Source organism: Echiichthys vipera (assembly GCF_963691815.1).
Source record: "Echiichthys vipera genome assembly, chromosome: 6".
In the NCBI taxonomy this organism is placed as follows: Eukaryota; Metazoa; Chordata; class Actinopteri; order Perciformes; family Trachinidae; genus Echiichthys; species Echiichthys vipera.
In genome coordinates, this window is record NC_139831.1 from 14,997,109 (window position 1) to 15,011,080 (window position 13,972).

Consider the following 13,972-nt stretch of genomic DNA (forward strand, 5'->3'; position numbering starts at 1 on the left):
TTTCTTGAACGATACCAACTTGCAGAAGTAGGCACTGGAACATGCCATTTCTGCATTTTAGTGGGGTGTGGTCGAACCATACAACACATTTTTATATCTGCTTGTTTAGTATTGCTCAAATATATTCTGTACATGTACTGTATGTATGTTTGTGTATTTATAATGTGAGATTCACTTAAAGATCAGAATGGCATCACAACATTGTCTACTTACATTATTTTCCAGGGCACATTTATTCATAAAATCAACCTGTAAGTGGATTTCAGTTAAATGTTTTAGCTTTTAGCTTAACAGAATTCAGTAATTGATTAAAACTTACTTTAAAGAACTTTATTCTGAGACACATTTATATGTCCATCCCTCTCTCTCATGCATGTCATTAGGAGGGGACCGGGATTCCAGAAACAATTCCAGTTGAGAATCAATAAATTGGTATTGAAACCGGAATATTATGCTTCGAAGCTATTCAATTCACTTTATTAATGTCAATGTTTTTCTGACAGTTCTGCATCACAAAAACAATGTCAGGCTCGTGCATCTATGCTGCCAGAAACTTGTAGCACAAAGTCATGGAGGAGAGAGAGAAAGGGTCCAAAACATAGTGTTCTAAGATTAGTACCATGCAGACGGGCTTAGCAGATATTTTCTTTGAAAACAGAAAAATAATCGATAAAGAATCGGACCGATGACAGAATAGATACCGGCATTGTATCATATTTCCAATCCCTTGTCATTAGGGATTGATTGGAACATGTTTTAAGGTGTGTCAGCCATTGTTCAGCCAGCTGTAGTAGCATGGTGGTGCCATGGATCAAATACCTCAGATTTTAAATTCATACCTGAAACCCTGCATTTTTGTTGTTAAATCTCCACACGCAAGATTAGAGAGGAAGTGATCATACATAAAACTGATCTTACATCACTTTTTGGTGAAAGTGGTGCTGTTACTACCGTCCCCTATATAACAAAGTTTACTTAGCGAAAACTTAAAACGAGAAAGTTAAGTTTTACGTTAATGACCCTTGGCCTTGTAGGTTACATTTTAAAGGGCCGCCCATGTGGATGTTTCTAATAAAGATTTGGTTCATGTTTCCTCTCCTTGGGGAAGCACCAAACATCAAAACACATTCTTGTCTCAGCTTGAGCAAACCACAGAGCTCAGCCCTGTCAATTTTTGCTGAATGCTGCCAATTCAACAGCTTTCAAAGAACTGGTCTCTGCCTGCCCTCTGCTGGAGAACTGCTCCACCAGCTGAACATATATATAACATTAAATATATATATATATATATATATATATTTATATATATATAAATATATATGACATAACTGATGAATAGCTGCTTCTCTTTGGACTAATTTAAGTATTCTACATTAAAATGTTTCCCATCACAATGCACATTAAATGTATCCACCTTCACAGCATAAGTAAACACACTTTTTTTTTCTTCTATAGTGAGTAAGTAAGGTTACCTGTAACTTGACACCAAGCTGAAAAGCTTTGTTTCAATGACCTCTTCTGGTTGAACAGTTTCACTGATACATCAACCACACCCAACACAGCCATTGGGTGTGCTCATGAGTGAGCAGTGTTACACCACAGATGTCAAGAGTGCTGAATAAACATAACTGTAGCAGTTTCCATTCCTACTCGACTGGAGTTTAATATAAAAATATGACAAACTAAAGTCATACCACAGACATCAAATCCCATAAATGGCATTGTGAAAAATGCTTTATTTTGCAGATCAACCAAAAAAAAACAAGTTTGGGGCCACTGAGACAATTCACAAAACACTGTCATTCCAAGTCAATCTTGCAGTAAAGTAAGCACGTGGTGGCTGAAAGTCAGTAGGTTTTAAGTGTTGAAAAGTAGGAGGGCAGAGTGCTTTCGTTCAGACTGTCCCAGTGTCCTCTCACTTGAAGACCTTGCCCTGGTTGAAGGCTTTACCCACGTGCTTGAAGTCTCCCTCCCAGGCAAAGTACTCTTTTACCATGGTCTTGCACTCCTCACTTTTTGAATCCAGCTTACGCCATTCATATGATTCGTAGTCAATCTGCCAGTCTGGAGACAGCTAGGAGGGAAATAAACAAAACGTTATTTTCAGTAAGTGAATTACCACTGCAACTGATTTGACATTAGTCGGAAGAGAATACTTGGACTGTCATATGGTGTGCAGGGTTGAAATGCAGACCATGACAGGCCTATGCTTTAACAATATAAGTTATAAAATATTTAGAGATAAGACTCATTACTTGAACTTCGTCTCACGCAATCTATGCCAGTTCAGAGCTGCAGTCTAATTTAGTCAAGTCAGTTGAACTTAGTTAGCACGAAAGCCCAAACAGAAGTGAACACTTGCAACCTTTACTTTTAGATCCTGAATATCGTTTGTGCCCATAGCATGAACCAGCCTATTACTCACTGAAACAGAGATGACTGGGATGAATATGGCCTTAGTTTTTCTTCCCCAGTCAGATTAAGACTTTGTGCCACAATTAGACACCGCCTTGCCCAATGACAGGGGACTGTCCACTAACTAGGATGAGGCCATCATCCAATCAAACATTTGCCAGTCAGCAAACACCCGTTTAATGTTGCACTGCAGTCAATATTTCAGTGGCCCAATCTCAATCTCCACCCTAAACTATCACAGACATAACTGTAAACCTGTAAAATTTTGTATGTAAGGTGTCAATCACATTTCATTTTTCTATTTTTACCTTCTTTACATGCAAGGAAGATTTGAATGTTTAAAGCCTTAGTCGGAAAGGATTACTTTGAGGATGGGACATGGGGTAAAGTAGTCTTACCTCAGGTTTGTAACAAACTGGCAATTTGCATGGGATTAAGAAATCTCTGTATTCTACCAGAGGTGAGAGGGATTACTCGATTTTAACACTACGTCACCTCCTTGTCCGTGCCACATTGCTTCCCGATATCAAAACTAAACATGAAACTAAAGGACAGAATTGATTGTCTGAACCATCCCTTAATGTTTGTGTAAATTTAATATGCCAGGCTGAAAAGCCAAGTGCCATTCCTTCTTGTTTACTATTTTTTGTTCTTTGCTTCCCGGGTAACCTTGGGTTTAATGTCACAACCATATGAAATGCAGACCGTTAGATCAGGCAAGTGTGCAGGAATGCAGACTTATGTAGAAGTGTTCATAAACAGCTCAAAATTCCTGCTCGAGAGCCCTCAAGCTCTCGTCAATTTGACATTGGGGAACACAAAGTCTGAGTGTGGAGATTGGGATTCAACCAGTGAATTTACATAAATGACTGCCCAAATCATCTTTTGTAAAGTGTGTTCAGCCTTTTCAGTACTTACAGGGAAAGCCAGGTCCTGGCCCCTGAAGATCCAGATGCCAGAGATGTTGCTGTCGTTGTTTGTACCAAACAAGATAACACTGGCAAAGGCATTCTTTCTGAGTTTGTCAAGGCGCTGGAACATACCTGTGAAGAACACGGAGTGGTTTGAGGCTTTTAAAAATCAATCAACAAACTTAAGCAACTGTAGATCTTGAGGTTGAATGTGGTTTGTGCCCATATTATGAAACAGCCTTTTACTCACTGAAACTGAGATGGCTGGGATGAATATATGGTCTATTTTTTCTTCCCCTGTCAGATTAAGACCTGGTGCCATGATTGGACACTGCCTTGCCCATTGACAGGGGTGGGATATGTTGACCCCAAAGGAGGGTTTCCCAAGGTACGGCTTTAAGATGCAATCATTCCCAAAACGAGAACTGGCTTGAGAAGTGACCAAACCCTGTTTAACTTATTCTTCATTATGAGTTCTGAGCATTATCAGCTCAGTCAACACAGAAAAGATGTGCTACATAGATATGGACAAAAACAACTCAGGACAAGTTTCTCACTAAATCTACACATGAGGCCTCCAGGTAATTTTTTAATAATGCCACAAGCCCAACTTGCAATCCATTATTAGAAATAAAACTACAAACATGCAACTTTTACGTAAGGATTGATTCCCGTTCTGTATATAATAATTTTAAAAATGCACAAACATGATGCACACAGATAACAGGGTTTCCTGGGTTGTGAGAGTTTCCTGTGTTCAGGTTGGCTCCCATGATCCAAAGACAATACAAGTCTGATACATGACAGACCAAAACCAAACTCAAAAGAATTTATGGAGTCCTTCCAACCACCGGGCAGCCATATTGTTTCAGATGACTCAATTAAGAACAAACAATAAATTTGCCTTCACAAAATGAATGCAATACTATAGGAGATAGTCATTCACTTTAGATTTAAGGTGTTGGGTGTAGTGGCAGCGGCTGAGTCTCACCTGTGATAAGGTTGCAGCTCTTGAAGGTAAGTGTAAGCTCTTCTGGGTATTTGTACTGACTGTACCAGATTGAGTAGCCCTCATGATCAAAGTGTTCCCAAAAGTGGGGAATGGCTACTGTCAGGGTGTCCTCATTGGAATACTTTCTCTTGAACTCGTCCATGACAAATGCACTGAAAAAGAAAAAAGAGCAGGTCATGTGCTGTATATCTGGTGTGTTAGAGTGAGTAAGTGAGAGAAACCTGGTGTGGAAATTTAGCCAGTGTCAAAAGGATATATCTAGACATATTACATATTTGGTTTAACTATGGTTTATTTATTAACCCAGCACAGCTTTTTGTGTGTAATTTGTAAATAAAATATAGACAACCTAACTGTAGATCTTGAGGTTGAATGTGGTTTGTGCCCATATTATGAAACAGCCTTTTCCTCACTGAAACTGAGATGGCTGGGATGAATATATGGTCTATTTTTTCTTCCCCTGTCAGATTAAGACTTGGTGCCATGATTGGACACCGCCTTGCCCAATGACAGGGGTGTGATATGCTGACCCCATATGCAGACTACAAATCTTGCACTGCAAGCGATCTATTGTTGTTCTTTGCTACTGCTGATGAATTAAAAACATTAGCTAAAAAATATGGAAATGCTTAACAAAAGTTAAGCCAAGGAAATCAAATATATTTCTACCTCTTTGCCAGGTGTGCAAAGGGGTCCTTGGTTTTGGGCTCTGCAGCCAATGCAGCATCACAGTCATCCATATCCTCTTCTGGGGCAGGCTTTTTCTCTTCCTTTTTCTTTTCTTTCTTCTCCTGGGGCTTGGCTGCCTCTTTTCCAGCCTTCTCTTTCTTAGGAGGAGTCTCTTTCTTGGGCTGCATTTCAGTAAACTTCTTGGCTGGAGAAAGAACAAAACATTGAAAACGTGTTTTAGGTTAAATATTGCAATTAGTTTTAAACTTGAGTAGTTTCATTTTGTTGAGTAACATTTTAATAAGTTCAGTCTCTCTTTACTGTGTCCATGGTATAAACCAGCCTATAAGTCACTTCAACAGAGATTACTAAATGAGGTTTGTGCCCATATTATGAAACAGCCTTTTCCTCACCGAAACTGAGATGGCTGGGATGAATATATGGCCGAGTTCATCTTCCCCTGTCAGATTAAGACTTGGTGCCATGATTGGACACTGCCTTGCCCAATGACAGGGGGACTTGGTTTCCCCAAAGAGAGGGAACCTTTCTGGCTAGGTTTTTGGAAATGAACTTTGAAAAATCACATGCCATTGACATGAGGTTTCTGTGATTTGAAAGTGTTCAGTATTTAATTTTAATTATTGCAACAATAACATACTAGCTTTGTAACCCCAAAGTTTGTCAAATGGCATTAGTTAATTTAGTGTAATCCTTTAGCCAGAATTCATCTTCTACACATGTAACAAATCTTAAAAATCCTCCTAAATAGAAGAACCTAAACACAATATAGCCTTTCAAAAAGTGAGTGTAAACAGTTTTTAATGATTGTGTATGCTGAAGACCCAGATAAATGTAAAATAAGTAAGCTAAGATGTACAGATATCCTATTTTTCATTAAATGTCTCTTTAAAAATCACAGCTGCTAAAAGAAAAAGAATGTTATTAACGTCAAGGGCCCTTCTAATTATATCCTTTAAATTATACAGTATGCTCCAGCAGCCAGTCTAATGCTTATGTCTGCCTCCTGAGCTCATCGCTGATGACTCACCATCAAACTGGGCCATCTTTTCACACAGCTTGACCTCTCCAAGGACAGCCTTGAACTGGGGCTGGTTGACACAGGTGGTGAACCAGCGGGTCACATTGGGGTAAGGCTGACGGAAAGAAGGCTCAAGGACCTACAGGGGACAAAGAAGCATTAAGGCTTTCTGTAGAGCACCTAGACTTAAATATAGCATTACAGAGATCAAGTGTTGCTCTAAGAAAAGTCAATGAAAGGTGTGTAAATGTGTAATGTCTGTGCTGTGTGTGCATGTCAAACCTGTTTGTAGAGCCAGAGCATGGAGCAGGCTACAGTGATGTCAGCTAGGCTGACCCTTTCTCCCACCAGGAAGGTACGGGTGTTCAGGTGTTGGTTCAGCAGCGTAAAGGCTCTCTTGATGTCCTCCTTAGCCTGCTCTGTGGCCTGGACAGACAGATGCAGGATTACACAACAAATATATACTACATGGTTCCAGTGCCAGGTCTCAACAACAGTAACATGTCATACAATGGCCAACTGATAAAGTCTTAAGCTGGACTAGAAAATGCTGCAAACCTGTTTGTTGAACTGCATGATTCCCAGAGTGGGGAAGACCCATGCGCTGGCTGGAGGGATGATCTCTGAGTCAGCGAAGCTCACCCACTGCAGCACCTGGGCTGCAGCCTGGGGGTTGGCACCACGCAGGGCCTCATTGCTCACTGTGGTTAAAAGGCATTAGCTGTTTAAGAAAATCCATAACAAAAACTTCATGGAGTCCTAACGTCACATCAGTCTATAGTGCGTACAACATTAAGTTAACCACATGATCCATAAATGTGAGACTTACGGAAGTGAGCAATGGCATTACTCTCAAACAGACAGAAACCGTCATCTCCCTGGTAGGCAGGTACCTACAAATGACAATTCAAAAATAACTAAACACATGTAGCATGTTTTTATCCAGAGCGTTAAGCAGTCAAGTGCATGTTGAGACATGAAATTTCAATATTGGTTAATGGGCTTAAACACCACAAATTACAACGCTACATTCATTGATCATATTGGGCTGGCAATGATCTTTTCTTGTCTTTCAATGGAATGGCAACGCAATGATATCTGATATTGTGATACACAATTATGTCATCTAAATTGATAGAAGCCAACTAAATTAAAAAAAAAAAGTCATGTGCAAAATTTGGAGTTAAGAAAATACACATTTTTAATTTGCTAGGAATTAAAGTCACAGAAATATACAAAAATAGGCTTTCCCAAGTGGTTATTTCATACCGACTACTAAATTCCCAGCAAACCTCCTATATTGTGGTATATTATCAAGTTGTAAAATGATCCAGAGAGAGATTGAAAACTTAACTAATACGGCACAAAGCAGCCTGAAAGCCGAGCAACACTGCACTAACCTTGCCCAGAGGGAAGTTGTTGAGGAAGGCTGGAGTACGGTTCGTCTGCCCGAAGGTGAAGGCAGGGGAGCTGCTGGCAACTTTGAGGCGAGCCCCACTGTACTGGGCTGCAATCTGGGCCTTGAAGGCCCGCCAGTTCTCTGGGTACGTGTACAGAGTCTGAAAAGCAAGGGAAGACAGCATTACAATTAATCAAAGCAGACATTGGTGAAATTTAACCATACATGTATCATTTTAGCTTGCTGGTTAGAAAGTTACTAAATCATGATCGTTTTAAGCAGTTATATTAAAATAATATGAAATATAAGAGGACTATGGTAAATATAGCCATGAATCCAGTCTTGGTGAGATTGGTCTGGTAGTGTTCTTGATATACATTGATGGCGCTGTATCAATCTAGATCCTCGACCATTTTGAATGAGGGCAGGTTGAAGCTAGAGTGTAAATACTTTGGTAAAACTGCCACCTATCGAGGCCAGCTGCACCAACTACAAGGAAGCTCAAAATGTAGCTATATTCACGTGGCTTTTAGCTTGCTTTACATGCTAACTGATGCTAGCCGTCTTTACCGGTAACATATCCCTTGTCTTTGTTCGAATACCGTCGGCTTTCAATAAAGTAAAGGACAGGTTGGCATTTAGACTAAAAATAGGGCATACGCACCAACGTTTGATGAAAAACACTAAATGTGACTAAGTTTTACACCGTGGAAAAGCCACGTTAACGTGGCACAAGCCTGGGCTAGCCAAAGGGGCGTCATTCACTGACTATGCAACGTCAGGATAGCAAAAGCTAACCTTAAATTTGTATGAACACTGAATGAAATCCTTCGTCAATACCCACAATAACCTCTACCTTACAGACAGAAAGCGTTATTCACATGCATAGGTGCCCAGTACGGGTGCAGATGGCCCTGATTTTTAGCGGATTGTGCCGGTAGTATGTGGAAAACCTCAAAAACTAGCCATCTTTCCATCTTACTCACCCCTGCCGCCATCTTCAGGACGAGAGAAAGAGAGAGCGAGCGTTCCCACTGACGTATTTACGGCCCCACGTCGTGCGCGCCCTTGAGATTTCCGCGTTCACGTTCTGCCTCATGTTATAAATGGACATGGTGATGCTTGCTGCCACATCACACACGGATGCAGCTGTACATCAAGTCTCTTTGCACACGTTTGAACAAAGAAATATCAATGCTCGGATAAATATATTAACAAACTATGACATTTAAATCAGAATACAAAGAGATAACACATAAAATACTTTATTACAGTCCATGTACAAAAAAACAAAACATAGCTGAAGTAGAAATTGTGAATCCCACATGAAAAAAACAAAACAGATTAATACGATGTGCTGCTTCTGTATTGTATGCTATGTCACCATACCATATCAATCAGTGTAGAAAAATATTTTTTAACAAAGAAATAACAAGGCTACTACATAAAATGTCCCATGTGAAATGTACTGCCTCTTGGTTGAATCAGCTCACAAGACCTGGAAATAAGGCACAGAGGGTAAGTTTAACAATGGATGATAAAACAGAGAGCTATAATTATAAACATCTGTATAAGTCAAGTCATACACAGCCAAAATTGTTCCAATGCAACACAGCAACCAAAATGAAGCATTAATAAAACTGTTTTGTCAAAATATTAAATAACATTTTCCTAATTGTGTAGAATAATTGGATTTTGAATATTAATTCGAATATTTGTAAGGCCTTTTATCAGTCCATGCCCATTTAATGAGCGGATCTACCACCTGTATGACAATATTCTGTGTCATACTCACCCAGATAATCATCCATGAGAGAGCCAATGGCAAACTGAAAAACAAAGAAAATCTTGATTTTAACTTACAATATAAAGTGCACCACTTCTATAAACGACTGTGTAACATCTGAGCTGTTTCATACCATAAGACGAAATGTACAAATTTTTAAATAATAAAGAAAACACTTACAATGTCATTCTTGTCCACTCTTGTTCCCACAATCTTTAGCCGGATCTCATCATCTTGCTGGATTACAATGTCCTTAAAAAGAAAAGACGAAAACATCCCTAAAGGCAAGACTCGGCAACAGTAAACTGACAGGAGCAGAACAGTAATCGGCACCAGTTTGGATACAGAATTTATGAAATTAAACCTTTGTTTCACTCTTGCTTTCTTATGTTTCTAGAAAAATACCTTTACTAACACCAGTGTTAATACAATTACTTTATTTTTTTGCTCATTAAATATAAAAAGTTGTCAAAGACAAAGCGAAAAAAAAATAATCTGGTGAACATTTATTTCATTAGAAACATTTGTGTAATAATGTGATTTTTTAAAAACTTCTGGCTGGTAACAAGAAATAATAAGGATTCTTACCTCGTCAACTGTTTTATAACAAGGAGGGTTGGAATTAGGGTCAAACTCCATTTCTGAGGGAATGGACTGTAAAAACAAAGTTTTTGGTGAGATGGAGTGAATAAAAGTTGAAGTATCAAAGTCGGTCAATAACTATAGAAGTTAAGATGGCTCACATGGCGAGAGATGAAGCAAGACATGGGACCAATTTCTGTGAACAATCCAACCTGCAAAAAAGAGAAAAATATCATTTAGTTTAGGCAAAAAAGAAAAATGTCTATTATCAGTTATTGATTTTCAATCACTACAGAAACAAACTATTCTTCATTACAAATTTACAGTCACTAGACTTAAAAGATTGTATTGTACAATGATCTATAAATAATATGATTTATATCACAAAGCATCTTGATTTACTTAACGCGATTAATTGGAAAATGGGTCAATGATGAAAAGGGGTTTGCAACATTAGAAATTGGAAAATATTTGAAAAACTTAAAAAAACTATACTTGTTTTGTTAAAATGTATATTTTCTGTAAATTTTAATTTTGTTACATTTGCAATTTAATTAGCATCATTTTTTACAAAAAGTAGGACCAAATGGACCTAAAATGTCAAGTGGTGTAACCACAAAAGAATTAGAAATATTTAACATTTCATCCACACCATTTTATGTGAATGTACTCCTACTAATAATAACTAATATAAAATGTGTTATTACACTGGAGTAGAGTATGATGTTTTATCAATCATTGATTTACCTGCACATGATTATGATTTTTAAGAAAAATATGGGGTACCCCGTTTGACAAAATCACCTGACCTATGTTGTTGCTTCTACAGGCCAAAATCTTTTTGATAGTGACACTGAAATCAAACACTGCAGTCAAGACAGTTCACTGAACTTTTAATTTGATTTCAATGTAGGAAAAACACAGGATAAATAATTTCATTAACGTGACCATTCATTAGTAGGTAAAACTCATTTGACTCATTCTCTGTGATTAGCCACTTTTTCTTTGCAAGAAAGTGGCATTTATTGAGAGAAAAGTGGCTCAATCATATGATTTTAAAAGAGAAAAAGCTTAAATTCGATAATCTTTAAACAGAAATTGTAGTATTTAAGTAACATTTTATACTATCCTTGAAAAGTTTTAGGTGTTTTAAAAATGCTGTTCATGTTCAACAGTAGGGGTCACTGTTGGCCATTTTATTCAACAATTTTGAAATTATGTGACATAAAAAATTGCTTATAATCGCAAAGAAATTATGTACAAATTTGCATTAAAGCTAACCAAAAAACACCAAGGCCTTGCCACATAATGATTTTATCATAGACTTACCCCACTTAGATCATAACGTTGTGGATACATTACCTCAACTTTTAAGAAATACAAACAATAATCACCTAAAAAATAGTTCTAAATACTAAGTGGGCTCATATTACATCTTTATCTGGAATCATAAACTGATATTTGAGAAAATTTGCCAAAAAATTAGAGGCTTTTAGAAGGATAAAAATGTCCAATGGTGTAACCGGCTACATCATTTCACAGGCATTGCTTGCTGATTTTATCAAAATGGCACCTTGAATGTTGGTTTCACCACTTGACATTTCAGGAAATTTGCTTGACTGACAGGTTCCCCAAATAAATAAATATAAAAAAAACATGTTTAATTGTATTTCATATGATTATAATAACCTCTAATGTAGGGTTATGCCAAAGTAGTTTATAGGATAAATCATTAAGAAATTCAGCCTTTTCAAGCAAGTAACATATTTTGGTACAAAGTATTGACGGTTACTCCAATTAGACATTTCTGTCGTTATCCTCGAAATATTATCGCAAAATTGATTAAAACCAAGAAAGAAACTTTAGAACGATTCCTCTAAAAAAGAATGAATACAAGTCATTTGTATGTTTTATGAGATGAGATTAGATGGTTTTCAGAAGTAAATCGGCACGTTTTGGACATTAGAAAATGTCAGCATGCAGTGCAGTGTCAAGAGGATTTATTATTGTATCAATGTCAGATTCAAAGTCATCCAAAATATTAATGTTCCATCGTAAAATTCTGCACAGTGGCCAGCAAACCTGCACTGGGTTGTCCCTCACCTTGTTAACCTGAGTGACCACAGCATCAACCACCTCCCCTTTAAACGGGCGGAACACAATGGCCTTGTACTTGACTGGGTAGAGGACAAACCCTCTCCCTGGCTGGATTACACCTGCCCCGATGTTGTCAATGGTGGTGACTGCAATGACAAAACCATACCTGAGGGAGAGAGGAGGTTTTTCTTTTTGAAGTGAAAACTCATAGTTTCAAAGTTCACAAAATGACTTAAAAGGACCAGTGTGTAGGATTTAGATGGATCTATTGGCAATAAGACAATATTCAAAATAATGAATGATCACCTGAAATTAAGAATTGTTGCATTTCCGTTATGTTTGAATGAGCCACATATATCTATGTATCGGGCCTGCCATGTTTCTACAGTAGCCCCAAACCGACAAACCAAACACTGGCTCTAGAGAGGGCCTTCCATGATTTTAACATTACCTGAAAGCCACCATACATTCTCAACCTGCTTGGGAAGAGCGGTAGGAGGAGTATTCAGTTGGTTGCAATCTGCAGCCTCACCACAATGAAATCCTACACACTGCTCTTTTAAAAAGGTTTAATGTGTAGTAGTATCCTAACAACAAAATGCAAACTAATACAAAAGAAATCCTTCTTAATCCTTATTTATGACCAGACCCAAACAGAATCTGCAGATTTTTTTATTCATTTACATTTTTTTTTCTTTTACAGTGTTCAGCGGTGGTCGAGAATGAAGATCTGCAGAATTTTAACGGAATTCAAAAGAATTATGACGGCAATCACCTGCTGGCTGATTTGCTGTGTATTAAGTATATATTTTTTTATATTTAGTTAAACTAATGTATTTAAAATCATTATGTATATAAGGTCAAATAGCACAGACAATCCTTACGCAATTCATACCAGAATACTTTTATTTCTATTTAGACTATCCTCTATGGAGGGAAAGGAAATGCCCATTTCCCCCTAACAGCCTCTGCACTTTAGTAACATCTGTTCCAATCTAACATATGCAACATGTCTCTGAAATGAGAGGTTAACTCTACAGTCAAATTACAGGTTCTGTAAAATTTCACTAAGAAGCACAGAACAAACCGTTATTTGTATGTAATTTCCCATAATTAATATTGTAGCCACTCACTTGCCAGTACAGGTACCCTCCACTTCTGTGAACAGCTTCTGCTTCACAGTGTTGAGGAGGTTAGGGCCAAAGTACCTCGGGTGGAGTAAAATTTCATGCTCCAAAGAAATCTGAGAACACAAAAAACATGCATTATAAGACAGTGCTTTCATTCTTCTCTGTGGAATTCATACTGTATGTGCAATGCTACACACCATGTGTGGCTATACATACATCTTGTGCAGTTATGTGTCATTTATCACATATGTTTTGTATTCATCCATGCGAAATGCTACACTCCATGTATTACATTAAGGTGCAATATTAATCCTTCCTGTGCAATTCATACATACATACATATACAGTACAATACAACACATGTGAAGGGTGTTTATAGCTTGTTTTCTATTTTATTTTACTGTATAAATGTAATCACATTGTATGTATACAGCTACATCGTATTCTATTTTATTGCATCGTATTTGTCTAGTTAAATTCTGTCACATTTTCCCCTCGAGCTGCTGTAACATGTGGGTTTCCTCGGTGTGGGATCAATCTAATCTTAATGTGGGTTGCAAATTGTAATAAATGTGATATTGTCACTGTTTTAAGTTAATATGAATGTGATACTGTGGGTGCAAATAGGAAATCTGTTGATATTTCTGCGTGGCTACAGAACAACAACGCTAACCAATGCGGTTCCAGTTAAGTTTTGTTCAGCTACATTAGCTTTGCTAACCGATCACGCTACCCACACTTTGATAAACAAAACCCCCACACGCTGCTACCAGCCGGCTTACACACGGACGGTTACACGCACACTTACATGGTAAAACATTATTGCTGAGATGGTCAGTTCGTGCTCGATTACTTTTCTTGTTTTGATGAATTATCCAATAGGTCTCTGACTTAATGAATGAAAAAAGCTGTCGCTAATTCGTATAGCCCAT

General features: G+C 37.8%; 2 protein-coding genes across 2 annotated transcripts; both read right to left on the minus strand.

The window, feature by feature from the left end:
- Positions 1-1,707: 1,707 nt before the first annotated feature.
- eef1g (eukaryotic translation elongation factor 1 gamma) lies at positions 1,708-8,506 on the minus strand. The gene is made up of 10 exons (XM_083914805.1): positions 8,432-8,506; positions 7,447-7,605; positions 6,876-6,939; positions 6,605-6,747; positions 6,329-6,472; positions 6,056-6,185; positions 5,008-5,212; positions 4,318-4,490; positions 3,334-3,458; positions 1,708-2,074 (listed from the first exon to the last, which is right to left on the minus strand). Exons 1-10 carry the CDS (start codon positions 8,441-8,443, stop codon positions 1,916-1,918), a joined length of 1,314 nt encoding a protein of 437 aa, XP_083770931.1. The 5' UTR covers positions 8,444-8,506; the 3' UTR covers positions 1,708-1,915.
- A 188-nt stretch (positions 8,507-8,694) lies between these two features.
- Positions 8,695-13,964, minus strand: polr2g (RNA polymerase II subunit G). Its single transcript, XM_083915702.1, has 8 exons — positions 13,849-13,964; positions 13,044-13,153; positions 11,917-12,076; positions 9,975-10,025; positions 9,820-9,885; positions 9,412-9,483; positions 9,241-9,274; positions 8,695-8,943 (listed from the first exon to the last, which is right to left on the minus strand). Exons 1-8 carry the CDS (start codon positions 13,858-13,860, stop codon positions 8,930-8,932), a joined length of 519 nt encoding a protein of 172 aa, XP_083771828.1. The 5' UTR covers positions 13,861-13,964; the 3' UTR covers positions 8,695-8,929.
- Positions 13,965-13,972: the final 8 nt, after the last annotated feature.